This window comes from Castor canadensis, chromosome X (genome assembly GCF_047511655.1).
Source record: "Castor canadensis chromosome X, mCasCan1.hap1v2, whole genome shotgun sequence".
In the NCBI taxonomy this organism is placed as follows: Eukaryota; Metazoa; Chordata; class Mammalia; order Rodentia; family Castoridae; genus Castor; species Castor canadensis.
Window position 1 is genome coordinate 115,843,539 of NC_133405.1, and position 17,296 is coordinate 115,860,834.

The 17,296-nt window shown below is 34.6% G+C and overlaps 1 protein-coding gene across 4 annotated transcripts in view; it reads right to left on the reverse strand.

Annotated features, from left to right (window-relative positions):
- The window catches only part of Il1rapl1 (interleukin 1 receptor accessory protein like 1), a 1,357,677-nt gene that overhangs the window by 15,135 nt on the left and 1,325,246 nt on the right, over positions 1-17,296 (reverse strand). For all 4 annotated transcript variants that reach the window (XM_074063978.1, XM_074063976.1, XM_074063979.1 and 1 more), the window contains one exon: positions 10,495-10,638. In XM_074063978.1, coding sequence (XP_073920079.1) covers positions 10,495-10,638 — 144 coding nt within the window. The remainder of the gene's footprint in view (positions 1-10,494; positions 10,639-17,296) is intronic.

Consider the following 17,296-nt stretch of genomic DNA (forward strand, 5'->3'; position numbering starts at 1 on the left):
AACTTAGAACCAAAATCTGGTATTTCTCCTTATTGTTTCCTTTTTTCACTTGAACTCTTCAAATGCTTGGGGGCTACTATCATGTGTCTCTTTATCTTAACTTTTCTAGCATAGCCTCCCAAATTTCTCTAGTGTCTAAACTTCCCCACATACTTTTTTTTTCTTACCAATGTCAATGCTATTCTTGGTAAGTACCAGAAGTCACTTATACTTTGAATACTTTCTTATTTGTGGATTTAATTTTTAGAATATAACATAAGGATTTATAGTTTGACTTAATTTTAAACAGTCTCAATATTTTTAGCCTACTAATATCAATATCCTTAGCTCTCTATTATTCTTCTCTAATGATTATCAGTGTATTACTCAAGTATTAGATCATGCTAAATTAAAAAACTCATAAATTTTAGAATAAAATAAACTGCATCAGGCACATAATTTAAAATCTGTGAGAGTATAAAGTATCAAAATTTGTGGAATGTTTTTTATTATTGCACTCAATGGCTTTGGGATATTCTTTTTGACTTCAGAGACATTAGTCATTTTTTGATACACACTGATACACACACACATACAAACACATATATGTGTGTATATATATATGTATATATATATATATATATATATATATATATATATATATATATATATATATGTATGTATGTTAATTCTAGTAGTCTGGTAATCCTGAGCTGCCTAGAGGTTATTTTATGATTTTAACTTTTCAGGGCAAACTGAGAAAACTATTTAATGTACCTAAAGTTAAAACAACTCCATTATAGGAAGAAAAGCTTTTTTTAAAAGCAGGGTTTTTTTAGGGAAAAAAAGAAAAGTTTAAGAAAGGAGAAAGAGAGAGAGAGAGAACATGATTAATCATATTACTGGGTCTATCTGAGGGACTATGGAAGGTGGGAAAGGAAAAGAGAATGTTAGTAAATACTAATGAAATACAATGCATCTGCATGAAGATAATATAACACAATGCACTGTAAGCTGTTGAATAATAGGGTAGCAGGGTGATAGAGAAAGAGTAAGTAATAGAGAGGGTTAATCTGATTAAAGTATGATATATACATGTGTGAAATACCAAGGTGAAATCCCTTGATCGATCAATATACACTTAAAAAGTGAAGGACAGGAAGGTAAAACATATCCTGTCTGGGGGTGGGTAGCAGTAGGCAGGGGGAAAGGTAAATGGAAAGAGTTAAGGACAAATATGGTGGGTATTCTTTGTATATTTGTGTGAAAATAGAATAATGGAACTTGTTAAAATTGTTCTAAGAAGGGGTGGAGGGGGGATGAGGGAGAATGATGGAGGTTAATCTAATTAAGATATATTGTAAGCACATATGTAAATGTCACAATAAAATCCCCCTGTACAACTAATATATGTTAATAAGTAAAAAGGAAATAGTAATTATCCAAATGTGCATATTTTGTTATTTCCTTTATTATTTACCCCAGATATAGTTGTACATATTCTAAATAAAATACAATAAGCGTCACCAGAAATAAAAATTATATTTGCTACAGCAGGCTTTGACCATAGACTAGCAGGAAGTTTATAATAATATTTTTTACTGATGTAAACACTTCAATTCAGTAAGAAATGATAGAAAATAGCAAATAATAAAGCAGTAGACAATATTGGATAATATTTAATTATTCACTCATTAGCTACTCACATGCATTACCTATAAGATATTAAACTTCCTTTACAATATTGGTCAGTAGTTTCCACTGTAGTAGGAGACAGAAGAGGCAAGTGTTTATTGCTAGTGGATAAATGAGTTACTGACAGTAGTACAAGAATCACAGGCAAAAGTGAGGACTCTTTTTAAGCCAGACTGTGGATTATAGTATTTTTTTGTGTATATAATATTTTCTTTCTGGGAAGTTGTTCTCCAGTTTTCCCCAAAGTGCTACAAAGTGTTGAAGCTCCCCTAAGCCTGGGTTGTGTCATAGCCAGATGCTCATTCTTTTTGTCTTTTGTTTTCTCTAGGCTCAAAGATTCTTTAACAACCAGATCAACATGAACACTGAGAAAGAATACTCAGGAATCAGAGGAGGTAAAACCAACTGATCCACCATATTGATAAATTCAAGATGGCTATCACCTTTGTTTACATGACATTGCCTGCTGATTTCCCTTTCTTCCATGATCATCTCTTTTCCAATCCATAAATGCTGCCATTCTGCAAATTTTTTTTCTTGTAGCATACTTCATTTCTCTCTCACCCCACTTTCCATTAAAAATTTCCTTTCCTACCATAACATCAGTAATCATTTCTGCGTAGATGCCCCTTAATTTAGATATCTAGTCCTATTTCTCTTTCTCCTAAACTTCACTTTCCCATTCCTACATGTATCCTGGACTCCTTAATTTGGATGTCATCAGCATGCACCTCACACTTAACATACTTGCAACATACCAGGCTTCCTTCCCATTTTAAATTCTGTTATTCAGCTTTTATATCACCTTAATTGTAATAAGGAAGCAATCTTACCTCTTTAATGCCTAAACTTCAGATACATGTTCTGCTTACCCTTCTTCTTTACTAATAAATGTCAAAGTTATTCACTGGCACAAATTGTTTGCATTTCATTTCCATTTTAGGTCAAGCCCTACTCATTTCTCATGATCTCCACATTCATTTCTTACTCCTTCTGCAGAATAGAGCCACCAAATTTCCCATTCCAAACTTCACCACTGATCATGCTTTATGGTAGCTCAAAAATATCTATGGCTATGGATTATCTGCAGCTAAATCTGTAGATATTTTTCCTTAAAGTTGACCCTAAGTTTCCTCAGTTACATGTGATCTCTTTTCTTACTTATTATACTATTGTGGTAATATCTTATTTTCTCTTTCAGACTCTATAATATCTTTCTCTCATATGTGATTAGGGCTTGGTACATAAATATATATGTTGATGACATGAATAAATGGCCTTTCATTTTGGCTTCATATTACTTACATCCTATAGCTAGTACCAGGGATTTTCTCAATACCTGGGCCATTTCTGGGGAGAGATGACTTTGAAGATGTAGAATCCATGCTAACTAAATTACTCAAGGAATTACAAGGAAGTGCGGTGTCAGAGGCTAGCAAGATTTCATTGGAATGGTCTTCAAACGTAGTTGCTCATTACAATTCAAAGAAAGACTATGATACATATAAATGCCTCTAGGAAAAGTGGTTTGTAGACTTAAACACAAATAACAAACATTTGAAAGACTCCAGGGCTCCACCTCCAAAGTTTTTCATTTAGTAGGTTTAGAATAGGTTGAGGATTTTCATTTATAGAAAGCTTCCAGGAGATGCTATCTCTGGTTCAGGGACTACACCTTGATGAACTCTGTTGTAGAACAGACATCAAGCAACTTCAGTCAGCTGCCACATAATTGATCAGAGTACCATGAAGGTAAAAGCTTGTTCCCTCTGTTCCATAACATATGGTCCTAATAATTTGAGAGTATACACTTCTAACCAAAGAGTGAAATAAGCATTTTTATTAAAAAGGAGATAGATCTGGGCATGTTAGCATACACTTGTAGTCCTGGACACTGGGGAGGCTAAAGTAGGAGGATCTTGAGCCCAGGTATTAAAGGACAGCTTGAACAATGTGGTGTAATCCCATTTCATAAAAAATGTCAAAGACAGAATAGATTCTTATCTAGACTGATATGTGAAATAATCATATCATATTTAAATGAACTTCAGGAATCAGTGCTATAGCTTAGTTCATTTTCTATTACTTAATGTCATCTGGATGAATTTGCAGCATTTAAACTATTATCTCGTAATTTGTGGTGGTTGAAAGTCCCTTTGCAAGAATGTGTGGCACCATCCTCATATAAATTGGTTTATATCTAATTTCTGTCTTTCTCCAGAGTCTATCAGTACAGTAATGGGGCAGGTATTTATTTACCATCAGAAGCAAACCCCTGACTTGAAAGTTGTCATACTGAAAATACAGTCCTAGATACTACACTCAATTCAACAGTGTTTTCTGACTTAAAACCATATGGATTCCCAATTGCTAACTGAATATTCATCTTGGGTGATACCCCTTAAATTGTTATTGATATCTTTAAACAGCATATACTGATAAATCTCAATGTGTAGGAGTTTCATATGACTAATGATACCTTGAAAAAGTTGATATTTTTATGACTAAAAAACAATTGAAACCATATATGGTGGTATGTATCTGTAATTCCAGCACTTGGGAGACAGAGGCAAAAAGATTATGAGTTCAAGGCCAGAATTCACTATGTAGCAAGTTTGAGGCCAGCCTGGGCTACATAATAAAACTCTGTCTCAAAAAATTAACAACAACAACAAAAAAAAAGAAAAAATTGAACAATGTTTCCCAAGGACACAAGTATGATCATTTAAATTCAACTTTGGTTTACAAACAGCTTAAAAGTAGCCATAGGATGTTACAAGAGCCTATTCCTTATTCTGTAATTTCAGCCATCAACTATAATTCTGTTTACCGTAGAAATGGAAAAAAACTGGTCGACCCTCTTTGTAATAATTTTTCATGAACTAAAATGTAGTCATTGAGCAAGGCACACACCACACACTTTTGGCACATGCCAATAATCCCAGCACTTGGGAAACTGGGGCAGGAAGATTATGGGTTTGAGACCAGCCTCAGATATATAGCGAGATCTTATCTTAAATCTCAGAAAGAAATATATATACATGTATATTTAAAGTTAAATATATTTAAACTAATATATAAAAATATATACACACATATATGTATATATAAATAGTTATCTATGTATATGTAGTCATTGAGTTACTCTTTTCATGACTTTTAAGAGATTCTGGCTGAAATTCCAGGATGGAAAGCAAACAAAAAAATTACAGAACAAATCAATTAACTAATTGTTTTGTTACTTGAAGTTAAACAACAGAACTTGGCATTGACAGAGATAACTACTGGATTTGCTATTTTATAAAAATAATTTTTAGGGGGAAAGGAGTGTATACCCCATGGAGTTAAGAAATAAAAACACTAATTTAAACTATTATCAAGAAAGGCTGAATGTGATACTGCATACCTGTAATCTTGGCACTTGGAAGACTGACACAGAAAAATGCAGGTTTGAGACTAGCATGAGCTACATGGTAAGAGCTTGTCTCAAAAAAACTAAATCGTGTGTGTGTGTGTGTGTGTGTGTGTGTGTGTGTGTGTAGAGAGAGGTTATAGGTAAGACACACTATATCTATTACTAAGAAAAGTGGACATGATAGTGTGGGTCTGTAGTTTCAACTACTCAGGAGGCTAAGGAAGGAGAATCATTTCAGCCCAAAAGTTCCAGACTAGCCTGGGAAATATAGTGAGAACTTATCTCAAAAAACAAACAATATCGAAGACAACCAAGATGGCGGCTAGAGGAAGGAAGCAGAAAGCGAGCCTCCTATAGTGAAATCTTGGAGAGACGCTGGAGACACACTTTGCAGGCAAAATCACTGAGAAGAGACAAAACTTTGACCCCTCCACACCTCCAGCCGGCGCAGAGAATCTCCACTTCACATTAAATGGAGAAACAAGGAGGGCCCCTGGGCCACCAGTCGCCCGTGCCCAGACAGCTTGGGAAGACGCAGACAAGGTGAGCTTTGCGGTACAGTGGTACTCCCACAGACAAGCCTGGGCCAGAGCAGCATAGCCCCCTGGACAGACCGACCACCACCCGGGGAAAAAAGAGAAACTGACTAATAAGCAATAAGAACAATAAAGACAGGCAGGAAAGAGGGTGGGGCACACCGAGTGCCGAAGATTGGGGGAAGGGAATCCTTCCCAGGACAGTAAATAAACAAGCCGGGCGGGCTGGAGAGGCTCTGGCAGGAGCAGGGGCGCGCTCCCAGCAACCAGGAGTGGGAAAGCTTGTGAGAGTGGCGGAGGGAGGAAAACTCCATAGGAGAGGAGGGAAGACCCACTTCCCATGTGAGCTGTAAACAAACATGGTGGCTGGCAGGAGCAGCAGCACCGCCCAGTAATCAGGAGCAGGAAAGCTTGTAAAAGTGGCAGAGGGAGGAAAACTGCACAGGAAAGAGGGGAAGACCCACTTCCCACATGAACTGTAAATAAACACACAGGCCTGAGAAAGCTGGAAAGGGGAAAGCTTGTAGCAGAGGCTCACACACAGGAGAACTCTGAGTAAACAAAGCCTGCAGGGCCAGGTGAGTGCTAAGCTCACCCCTGAGATCTGCATAAACAATGCCTCCAGCAACAGCAGGCTGACAGCAGCGGACAGGCAAGCCACAGCCGCAGATACTATTCTCAGAACTGTCTCCAGACTCTTTTTTTTTTTCTTCTCTTTTTCTCCCTACCTTTGATGAGAGAACAACCGAATTACACCTGCATACTGAAAAACTTACTGAAACTGTATTGTGTGTAGTTTTGTTCTACTTTATGCATCCCCTTTGATGAGACAACTACAGAAAAACATCTGAAGCACCATCTCCAGGATGGGAGACTGAGATGAACACCCAAATTATTAAGACTGAAACTTCATTGCATTTGAACTTGGAGGTTTTTTGGGTTTTTTTTAAATTTTCTATTTTCCATTTTATTTTATTTTATTTATATATATATTTCTTTCATTTACTTATTTTTTATTTTTATTCTTATTTTTTTTTAATTTTTTATTTTCAATCCTCTCTCTCTCTAATGCCTGTTCAGCTTACTGTTGATTAGCACACTAACGCTACCTGTTTATACCTTTGAAACTTTCTTGTCTGATTCCTTGTTCTGTTTTCTCCTTCTTGTCTGTTTATTTGTTTTTCCCTTTTCTTTAACATCTTGCTTTCCATCTCCACTCACCCTTCCATTCTAAATATCACCATTGTTATTATTACAAGCTAGAAAATACTTAATTGCACACAGTACAGGGACAGTAACAACACCAAAGACAATGATGGGAAGACAGAAAAAACAGGGAAACCAGTTTCCCCACAGCAAAAAAATTAGTACAGAAACCAGAGGGGAATGAAGAAAACAGATACTCAGATCCAGACTCCAACAAAATGAAAAACTATGCCAAAGGACCCAATGAAGCCCACAAGAATAATTAAAAACAAGACATACTACAGGTACTCAATGAGAATTTTATAGAGATGATACTGGATAGGGTCAACCAAAATGTACAGGAGACACTCAAGAAATTCCAAGAAAACAAAGATAGAGAATTTGAAAAAACAAAAGAAGAAATAAAGGAAACCATAGAAGCACTGTATAAACACCAAAGTGAAAGAGAGAACACAATGAATAAACAGATAAATGACCTCAGGACAAAAATAGACAAAATTAAAGAGGAAAACAGCCAGGATATGGAAAACCTCAGAAAAAAGAACAAAACAGAACTGCAAAACAAAACAGAAGGCCAATCCAGCAGAATAGAACAAACAGAAGACAGAATCTCAGAACTTGAAGATGAAATGGTAATTAAAGGAAAAACCAAAGAACTATTAAACAACTCAAGATCTGTGAAAAGAAAATGCAAGAACTCACCAACTCCATCAAAAGACCAAACTTGAGAATCATGGGCATCAAAGAAGGAGAAGAGGTGCAAGCGAAGGGAATGCGTAATATATTCAACAAAATAATAACGGAAAATTTCTCAAATCTACAGAAAGATATTCCCATACAGATGCAAGAGGCCTCCAGGACACCAAACACACCAGATTAAAATAGAACTACCCCAAGACACATCATCATTAAAACAACAAGTTCAGAAACTAGGCAAAGTATATTGAAGGTTGTAAGAGAGGAAAAACAAGTAACATACAAAGGTAAACCCATCAAAATCACAGCAGACTTCTCAACAGAAACATTAAAAGCAAGAAGAGTGTGGGGTGAGATCTTCCGGGCACTGAATGAAAATAACTTCAACCCCAGGATACTCTACCCAGCAAAACTATCATTCAAAATAGATGGAGCAATAAAAGTCTTCCATGATAAGCAGAAACTAATACAATATGTGACCACAAAGCCAGCACTACAAAAGATTCTTCAAGGGATTCTGCACACAGAAAGTGAAACCCAACTTAACCATGAAAGGACAGGCAGTGCCAAACTACAGGAAAAGAAAAAGCAAGACAGTAGAGAGTAACCTCAACTTAGGTACACACAATCAATCCTTCAAACAACTAAGACAACTAAATGACAGGAATCACCACATACCTATCAGTACTAACACTTAATGTTAATGGACTTAATTCACCCATCAAACGGCACCGTTTGACAAAATGGATTAAAAAGGAAGATCCAACAATTTGTTGCTTACAGGAGACCCATCTCACCGCCAGAAATAGCACAGGCTTAGTTAATTATCTTGGTTTTCTTTGGGCTTAATGCATTATCAGTAGCATCTCAAGGAAAGCCCTAATAGTTAGATACCTGATTGTAGTCAAGGCAGCCCTAGGGACAGGGTTCAAACAAATTCTAAGGCATTTATTAACTAAGTTAGCTTTCTGAAAAAACATTTTCATTTGTTAAAGTATTACTTGTAAGTATTTGTTTTCTTTCTTTTTTTTTACTTAAAATACTGCAGAAAAACTGAGGACCCAACAGCTTCAGAATAGCAATAAAGTCTTTTAGGTTTACCCAAGTAACTCATTGAAGTGTTTATAAGTATCAGGATCATCAAAAGAAACTTCAAATCACTGAAAGTTCAACTGCATATGATTCACTTTCTTTCATTATATTCTATCATTTTCTGTATTCAGAAAATGACAGATAAGAACTGCATTGAAAATTGATGGTTTGGGTAAAATCCCTCATATTCAGAACACAAACATTCAAAACAAGGTTAACAAAGTGAGACTTGAAGTCATCTGCTTTTTTAAGTATTGCCTACTTCTAATTGCACAAACAATAGCATATTTGTAGATTATATAGAATATACTAAATTTATAAAATATAGGGACTCAGTATTCAATAAAGTTAAAGATTTCTAAATAGACTTATTTCAAATCCCGTCTTGACCACTTATTATAACACTTGCATTATCTTTTTCAGTAAGTTATTTAACCATAGGAGACTCAGTTGCCTTAGCAGTGAAATGGAGATTATAGCATTAACCTTAGAGCTTTTTGAGGCTTAGAAAGGATGATTTTAAGAATGTCTAACACTCTGCTTTATCCACTCATCCAACAATAGCTCTGGCATTGATAATTCTCTCACATCTCTTTGAAGAAGTAGCCAAAATATAATAATTTGTGTGAATAGGCAAGAAAGTTTTAAAAACAAAGAACAACTAGGCAAATCAGTACTTTAAGAGACCCCTCCAAAAATAAAACCAGATTTCACTCTAGTAGGAATTTCCGGGAAAAGGGCAAGTGGAGAAGAGTGTTAGGGCCTATAAACTGCTTTTCATTACAAGTCTGACCTTCTAAAGTTTTGCTTATGTATTTATTCAAGAGGACCCTGGATATATGGCAACTTGGACAACTGCTTCATTTTCTTCTGTATCACTTAGTGCAAAACTGACATTGAGCTGAACTTGGAGGTGCACACCTGTAGTCCCAGCACTTTGGAAGCTGAAACTAAAAAATTGCAAGGTTGAGGTTAACCTGGGCTACATAGAGAGGTCTAGGCCATCCTGGGTTACATAGTGAGACCCTGTCCAAAAAAAAATCTGACAGTGAAGATAAATTTATAAGTATGATCAAGAAACCTTTATGATTTTCACTATTCATCTTCAGTTTGCATATGCTTCCATACTGCAAGTTTACCTTACTATTTTTCTCAAATGACCAAAAAGGAAATAAAAACACCATAATTTCTCTAATGAGTAATTTAAGGAGTTTAACTTTATGGACCCAAGGTTCTTAGAATGTATACATTCTTGGCTGACCAGAAACAGAATAATTACGGTTTTTATGAAAACAATAGTTATAATCCTGCAATTTCTGTAAAATATGTTATATGTATTATTATGAAAACAATGTGGTTGTGTACTTTTTTATCTGTGAGTCCACACTTAGAATAAAAATTAGCCTATCTAATTATAGTTATATAAAGAAGATTGAAAAGATTGCTAGATGAATGTTAAAATAGTCAATACAGTTTATTATAACTGATATAGGCCTAAACAGGAACAAACTGAGATTCACTTCCAACTCCTGGGCTAAGGAACACAATTAAAAGAGATGCTCCTTACCTATAGAAAAGTAAAGGTGGCCTTTCAGTACTGATTACAAGGTGAGAGAAAATGAACACTCTGATAGCACTGCAATCAGCCTTTGTAATTTGTAAGTGCTGTTTGGAATCCAATTCTAAAATGGTAGGTATTTCAGAGGAAAATACCTATTGGCTTCCAAGTATCACACATGTATTTCTGTACAAAAGATGGATTTATGAACTGAACATTGAAAGGTAAGGGTGATTTTTCTTTTGCTGAAATAAAACAAAGACAGGAAACAAGCAAGAATATTCAGAAACAACAATAAAACAGGGAACTCATCTTACCTCCATCCAGCTCCTCAGCTCCAAAATGATTCCTGTAGAATAACATGATTTCTATCTTGTAACACTTATAGATGGTCACCAAACAAACAAGCAGCAAGAGAATAGCACCAAGCCCTCCAGCAAGCTCAACTGTGTACATTAACTCTAGAAAAAACATAAGTAGCAATAGAGAATTATACAATATTCATATCTAAAAATCATTATTCAATTTAATTTCACATTTTTTCTGGATGAGACCAGATATAGGTAATGGATTACAGTCATCTCTTTCTTTATGCATAAGATTTTTTTTGAAAAGCAGGCACTCTACCACTTGAGCCACACCTCCAATCCTTGTTTGTGTTCTGAGATGGAGTCTTACTATATAACCTGGGCTTGCCTCCAATGGTTGATCTTCCTGCCTCAGCCTCCAGAGTGCAGGAATTACAGGCCATTTGTACCACCATGCCCTGCTAGCATGAGAATTTGACCTCTTTGTCACTTTTATCTCTGTTTCCTTGGTTACTGGATAAAGTGGTATGTGGTAACTATGTTGCTAAGTAACATTGCTTATGGTAAAAATGAGCCTTGGTTGATAGATTGCATTTGGACTGAGAGAATTATAAATACCTGATTGAAAACTATAATAATGGGTTTGCCTGAGTGCAGCAAGTCATATATAAACAACTGTAACTGTCCATAAAGTGGTTTATATACAGAAAAGTCTGATTTAAAATACACTGGATATTATGAAAGTGATAAGGATTTAGACTATGGCTTTATTTTTGTGGCTGGTGCTTGGACAGAACCCAGGACTTTGTGCATGCTGTGTAAGTGCTCCTCTAATGAACCACATCTCTAGTCCAGAGTATGGCTTTTTTCAAGATTCATTCTGTTTTGTTAGTATATTAAATGCTTACAGTTTATAAGTCTGAAATTTCTAGCACAAGAATAGAAGAGGAAAAGTAAGCAAGAACACTTGACTTCCACTCTAAACATGCTGGTAAGAGAACAAAATGGTACTATCACATTGAAAACTTGGGGGTAGTTTGTAATAATGTTGTGGCAATATAGTCAGAGGAGAAACCAAGCAACACTCGGAGGACACATATACCTGTGTCTGAGCCCTGAACAAAGGATTCACAGGATATTTAAAAGGCAGTGCAGGGTATCAGGTTACAAGGAATGTGCTCTCCCATAAAGTAGGGCTAGTAGTGGGTTAGAGACCTAAGGTTTAGATAAGAACAGCAGGGGAGTCCTGCTTTGGAAAGTTTATTTACAAGTGGAGACAAAGGAAGGCAGGAATGGGTGCTTATCTCTGCATGGTGCCTTTCATCTTGGTCCCAAACTTTTGCATGGCTCTAATGGGCAATTCCTCACAGCTCCCTCCAAGGTTACAGCTTTTAATTGACAGTTTACCATGTTTTACAACCCTGTTTCAAGGCTATCTTCCTCTTCAATAAAGTGAAACATGACCTACCCTATGAATATCAATTTCTCTCCTAGGTATTTACCCCAGAGAAATATAAGCAGTTATCTGCAAGAAGACTTGTAAAAAATGTTCAGAGTAGCCATAATAGGAAACAATGAAAATCAATTAACAGGATATGGTAAACATGTCCTATGCATGTCCATAGGACAGAATACACTCAGCAATATAAAGAGTAAACTACTGATATACGTGACATGCATGAATCTCACAAGATTATGTTAGGTAAAGGAAATTAGAAACAATGTAGTGTTTACTATATAAATCTACTTAAATATAAGAATGGATTAGATAATCAATAGTGATTTAAAAGAAACTGGAAGCTTTTCAGATAAGTGAAAGGAAATTTTATTGGAAATGGGGCAAGAGGAAACTTTTGGATATAAAGGAAATATTTTGTATCTTCTTGTTTTAGGTATGAGTACAATGTATGCATTTGTCAAGGCTCATTGATTTGAAGATTTAAAATCTAAGAATTTTATGCTACTCCTACTTCAATTCTTCAAAATTTTGATTCTTTATAAAAAGTGACCATAAGTTCGGTAAGTGTAAGTTTTACCCAGAGTCTATGAGGGAAGCAGCTGTAATGAAATATTGGTCTCAGATATTTGATATCTAAATAACTTCCAAGATAGGGAATGATTCTTCCATAATTCCCCCATGCACATCCTTTGCATTTGAAGGCATAACACTGGGCATTGGCATGTAGCCTGCTTTAAGTGCCCTATCCAGGGAAATAGCTTTGGAGACAATGAAACCTATGTCTGAAACGTAATCTTAACAATCCAATAAACAGACTATCATTGTCTTCAGATGCTGTTCATAAATACTGGTCTCTACATATTTTAAAAATATTAGAAATTGAATATGACTAAATTAGAGAAAAAGTATATGAAAGTAAGTACTTTCTATTTTTAGAGAAGCAATTGCTCAATATGAGTTATTCCTTTTGTTTGATGTCTTGAGTCATTCAAAAATTATATATGTTACCTTGAATACTCTATTTAGCCAATAATAGTATTATCTAAAATAAGAAAAAGAGAACAGGGTTGATATAGCTTAGCAATTACAAAAATTGTCTGGCGTCATTTAACTAATTCCTTTAAAGTACAAACATATGAAAAGTTATATATGCTTAGAAAATGAGAAAGAACAACTCTTTTGACCAATTAATAGTCAATTGCTCACAATAGGAATGCTAAAACACTGGTCCAGAGAGACAGCATTTACAAGGCGCTTATTCATCTGAGATCCTGAGAGCATCTCAGATTTTCCTCCAAATGCTTCTGTATTTGTTTTAATTTAGCCACATTGGCTTATACGGCATGTGTTAACTCTCCCAAGGAAAATGGTGCATAAGATTTAGTCTCATTGTTCTGCTCCGAGCCTCACACATTCATTAATATGAGCATTAATATTGCTTACCCATTGGGTCAGGACAAAATTACTAGGGGTTAAACTCTGTCATAGTTAAAAGAAATTATCTGGGCCAACTGCTGTATTTATTTTATCTTTACATTAGTATTTGAATGTGAATGGTGTTGTCCTAGCAAATGTCATTTTCCCTTTGAAATGGGATCTGATTTTCAGCTGTAGTTCAAGTTGCCCAGGAGAGGCAGCATTTAAAAATATAAAAAGATTCCATTTCAGCACAATTCAAGATCTGAGGATGGAAAGAGAGAGTGAAGACGTTTTAAAATCTGTTTAGCATTTGTGTTATTTGGTTAAAAAGATAGACTCTACCACCTTGAAGGAACTGAAACTGAATAGTGAAAATTGTAAAACAAAATTGCTAGGCAAAACCTAAGGGAAACTGGCATTTGGTTAAACACAACAAATGAACATGTGCCAAAGAGTTACATTTAAGGGCACCAGCAGTCATTTAGTTACAGGCAATTAACAATAGTCCTTGGAAAGCTTCAGTATGGCTAAGGGAAAACACATTGATTATTGCTGCAGTAGTAGACTGCTTTCGGAATAAATTGCTTCAATTTAAAACTAGATTTGCGACAAGCATTTTGAGCAATGGCTACAATTTTTTTCTTATCAAGACAGTTGGAGCAAGCAACCCTTTAAAAGAAACAGCTAATTAAAATAAAGTGCATGCCATCTTATAGTATATTGGATTACATTGCAAATAATAAATGCATTTGGTTTACACTAATCTTGCTGCAATTACCTAGTGTAGTTTGGGTTCCTATTTTTTTTTACAGGCTTGTACCAAGTGTTATTGTTTGCAAATTGTTTCTGCTAGAAATCTTTGAGGAAGTAAAAATTTTTAACAAAGTAAATAAACGTTCATGAGTATTTTTGAACTTTGAGTTTTCATTTTGTATCTCTATTTGATCTCTGTACATATATACACATACAAAATCTTGTCTAAAGTATAATTGAAGATTTTGGTGGCTTATTCTTATATAATTCATCCTAAAATTGGTTCATTCTTTATATAAAGTTCTTTGAAATATTCTGTCCTGATTTATATGCTGTAAAATTCAAGTTTGTAGGGGAAATGCATGATAGACACTATAATGATCACAGTTTGTTCATTAGCTTCAGCAAGCACATTTTTCTTCTCTCTTTGTGTTATAAAGAGCTAAAGTTTATAAGGATTTATCCATCCACATAAATTCATATGCATATTTATTTCTCTGGAGCAGTACAATTTATTTGTTCCTGGCAGGAAGATAATTATGCTCAGCCTACAAAGATATTCAACTCAATTCTATAATACATCAGCACAATTTAGAAGCAGTTATAATATTTTTGGTAACACATTAAGAAACCAGATTGCTATTCATGTAACAGCATGTTGCATGAATAAATGTTTGGAAAAGGTACAAACTAGTATGTAAGGACAGCAGTTTTATACGTGCAAAATTCCTTTTTGGAACCAGGCAAGGTACATAAAAATTATAATGATAAAAATTTCAATAACCTCTGAATAGAGCAGCTTGATCTGTGTGACCAAACACGTGGACAAAAGATTACCTTCAAAGGAGTATATTTTGCCAAAACAGCAAATTAACTTTTACTTACTGTCAATCAAGAATGCAAATATGGTCATTGGCTAGATCTATCACTAAGCAACTAGTTAAACTAAATTGTAAGAGGTCCTAGGAACTTAATTGTTACATGTTAATGATCCATAGAAATGAAAAATAAAATGAAAGACCAGAGGGAAAGGATGCATCCTCTACAAAGTTTACTAGATCCTACCCCTGGAACATGCTTGTCCTCTTCCCAGCTACATGAGAAGGGTATTAAGTTGTATTTTTCCCTTGAAATAAAGAACTTTCATAAACAGTATGCTTTAAAAGATGAATTAAAATGAATAATGACAATAATTGAATAAAGTTTGAATTCATGAGTTCATATTAATTATAACTAAGCAAATAGAAAGGAAAAGCTCTCCCTAAACACAGAATGCCAGCTAGTAAATGTGGAAGAAATGACAGTTTAAAAATCATCATTTTCAGCCATCATAATAACATTTGATTCAGATAAGAATTACCAACAGATGTCAAAATTGCTGAGTGAAAGATTGATGACATAAAGTCATCTTAAAGGACCTCTTCATTTAGTACTTTTTAGTGACTGAGGGGAAAGTGAACACCATCTGTGGGGTAAATTGATATCATATACCCCCTAATGTAATACACTAAGAAGGTATGACATCATTGTTGAAGTATTCAAGGCAGAAACATACAAACATTTGAAAAACAAGAAATTTTCAGGACATCCTAAACTCACTGACAAATACAAAAAATTGAAATCATCTAACTCCTTCATGAAAGACAAAGAAAAGGCAAAGAGCCATCCCAGATTAAAAAATACTATGGAGACTTGACAACTAAATGCAATGGATAATTCTAGATGGAATAAATAGTATAAAGAGCATCTATCAGAACAATTTCTGAACTTTGAATATAGACTATATAATAGATAGTAGCATATTATCATTTTCAATTTTCCTGAATTTGTTAAATGTACTCTCATTATGTAACAAAATATCCTTGTTTTAGGAGAGATTCACACTGAAGAATTTAGTCACAAATTCTGCAATATACTCTCAAGTGACTCAGCAATAACATGTGCTGCATGTTTATATACATACTATATTTCATCTTTTTTTCTACTTATCTATAGGAAGAGCAATAAATTAAATATGACAAAAATACTAATTAGTGACTATAGCTGGACAACAGTGATGGAAATTTATTCTAATAATCTTAAAATTTAGGGGTACTGTTAGCAGTTTTTATTACAAAATAAAAAGGTAAAAACTAAGGTCAAATAGTAAAATCACATCATTGTATTATTGTAATACAGGGTATTTTGGGTAGATTCCCTTTGGATTGAAATTATTTCATGTATAGCTATTTTAATCTAATCTGTGCAAAGCCTTCAATTTGATCTTCCTCAGGATAATGTCTTCACCTTGGAGATTTTTGCGGGACTGTTAGTTGATTTATATTGCCCATAGAAGCAAGTTGGAACACCTTATATTGGTACCAAAGTTTCTTCAAGCCTTTAATCAAAGCAGCTAGCTAACCTTCAGCCATAATCATTCCACCAATGTCAATTGATTTTGATATGTTTCCCCCAATTCTGTACAATGTAAATGAAATTCCTTTCATTTATCTAAATGCTACCAATCTTGCAAGGGAGGCTAAGATCTGCACTTTGTTTTTTTCTAGTTAAAGTGATTTGCCCCTTAGAACATGTATTTCCCATTGCTTTTTTCATAATTTACCATATTGCATTTTGACAGAATTAATTTTGCTTATGGTTTTACATTGTAAAAAATTGCTTTATCTTAGGAACTTTGCTCTGGCTGTTATTTCTGACTGGGAGTGCTCCTTCTTAGCACCTTCTCAAATTGGTCTATTAACCGCTAATTCCAAGTCAAAAATCCATGGTCACACTTTGGACCCACTTCTCTTTATTTTTTCTATAGTACTTACAGTTACATAACATAATGTTTAATTTGCTTCTTACTACTTACATTATTATTTATTGTTGCTCTTTTGCTGGAATTTAAATTTTGCAAAGTTGAGTTTTTTGTTCTAGTTATTTTTATTTACTTTTCACTGATTATCTCAGTGTCTTGAAAATTATCTGATATATTGTACTCAATGAAGATCTGTTGAATAAATGAATCACTAGATGATTAAGAACATACTTGATTTTCTAACAATTAGATTTTTATATATTTCCATGCTAAAATTCCAATATTTCTGTGAGCCAGTTTTCTAGTCAATGTATCATAAGGTTCAAGCAATTGACGAGGTATAATTATTAATTTGCTTTAATTTGGTAATAAACCTTCAT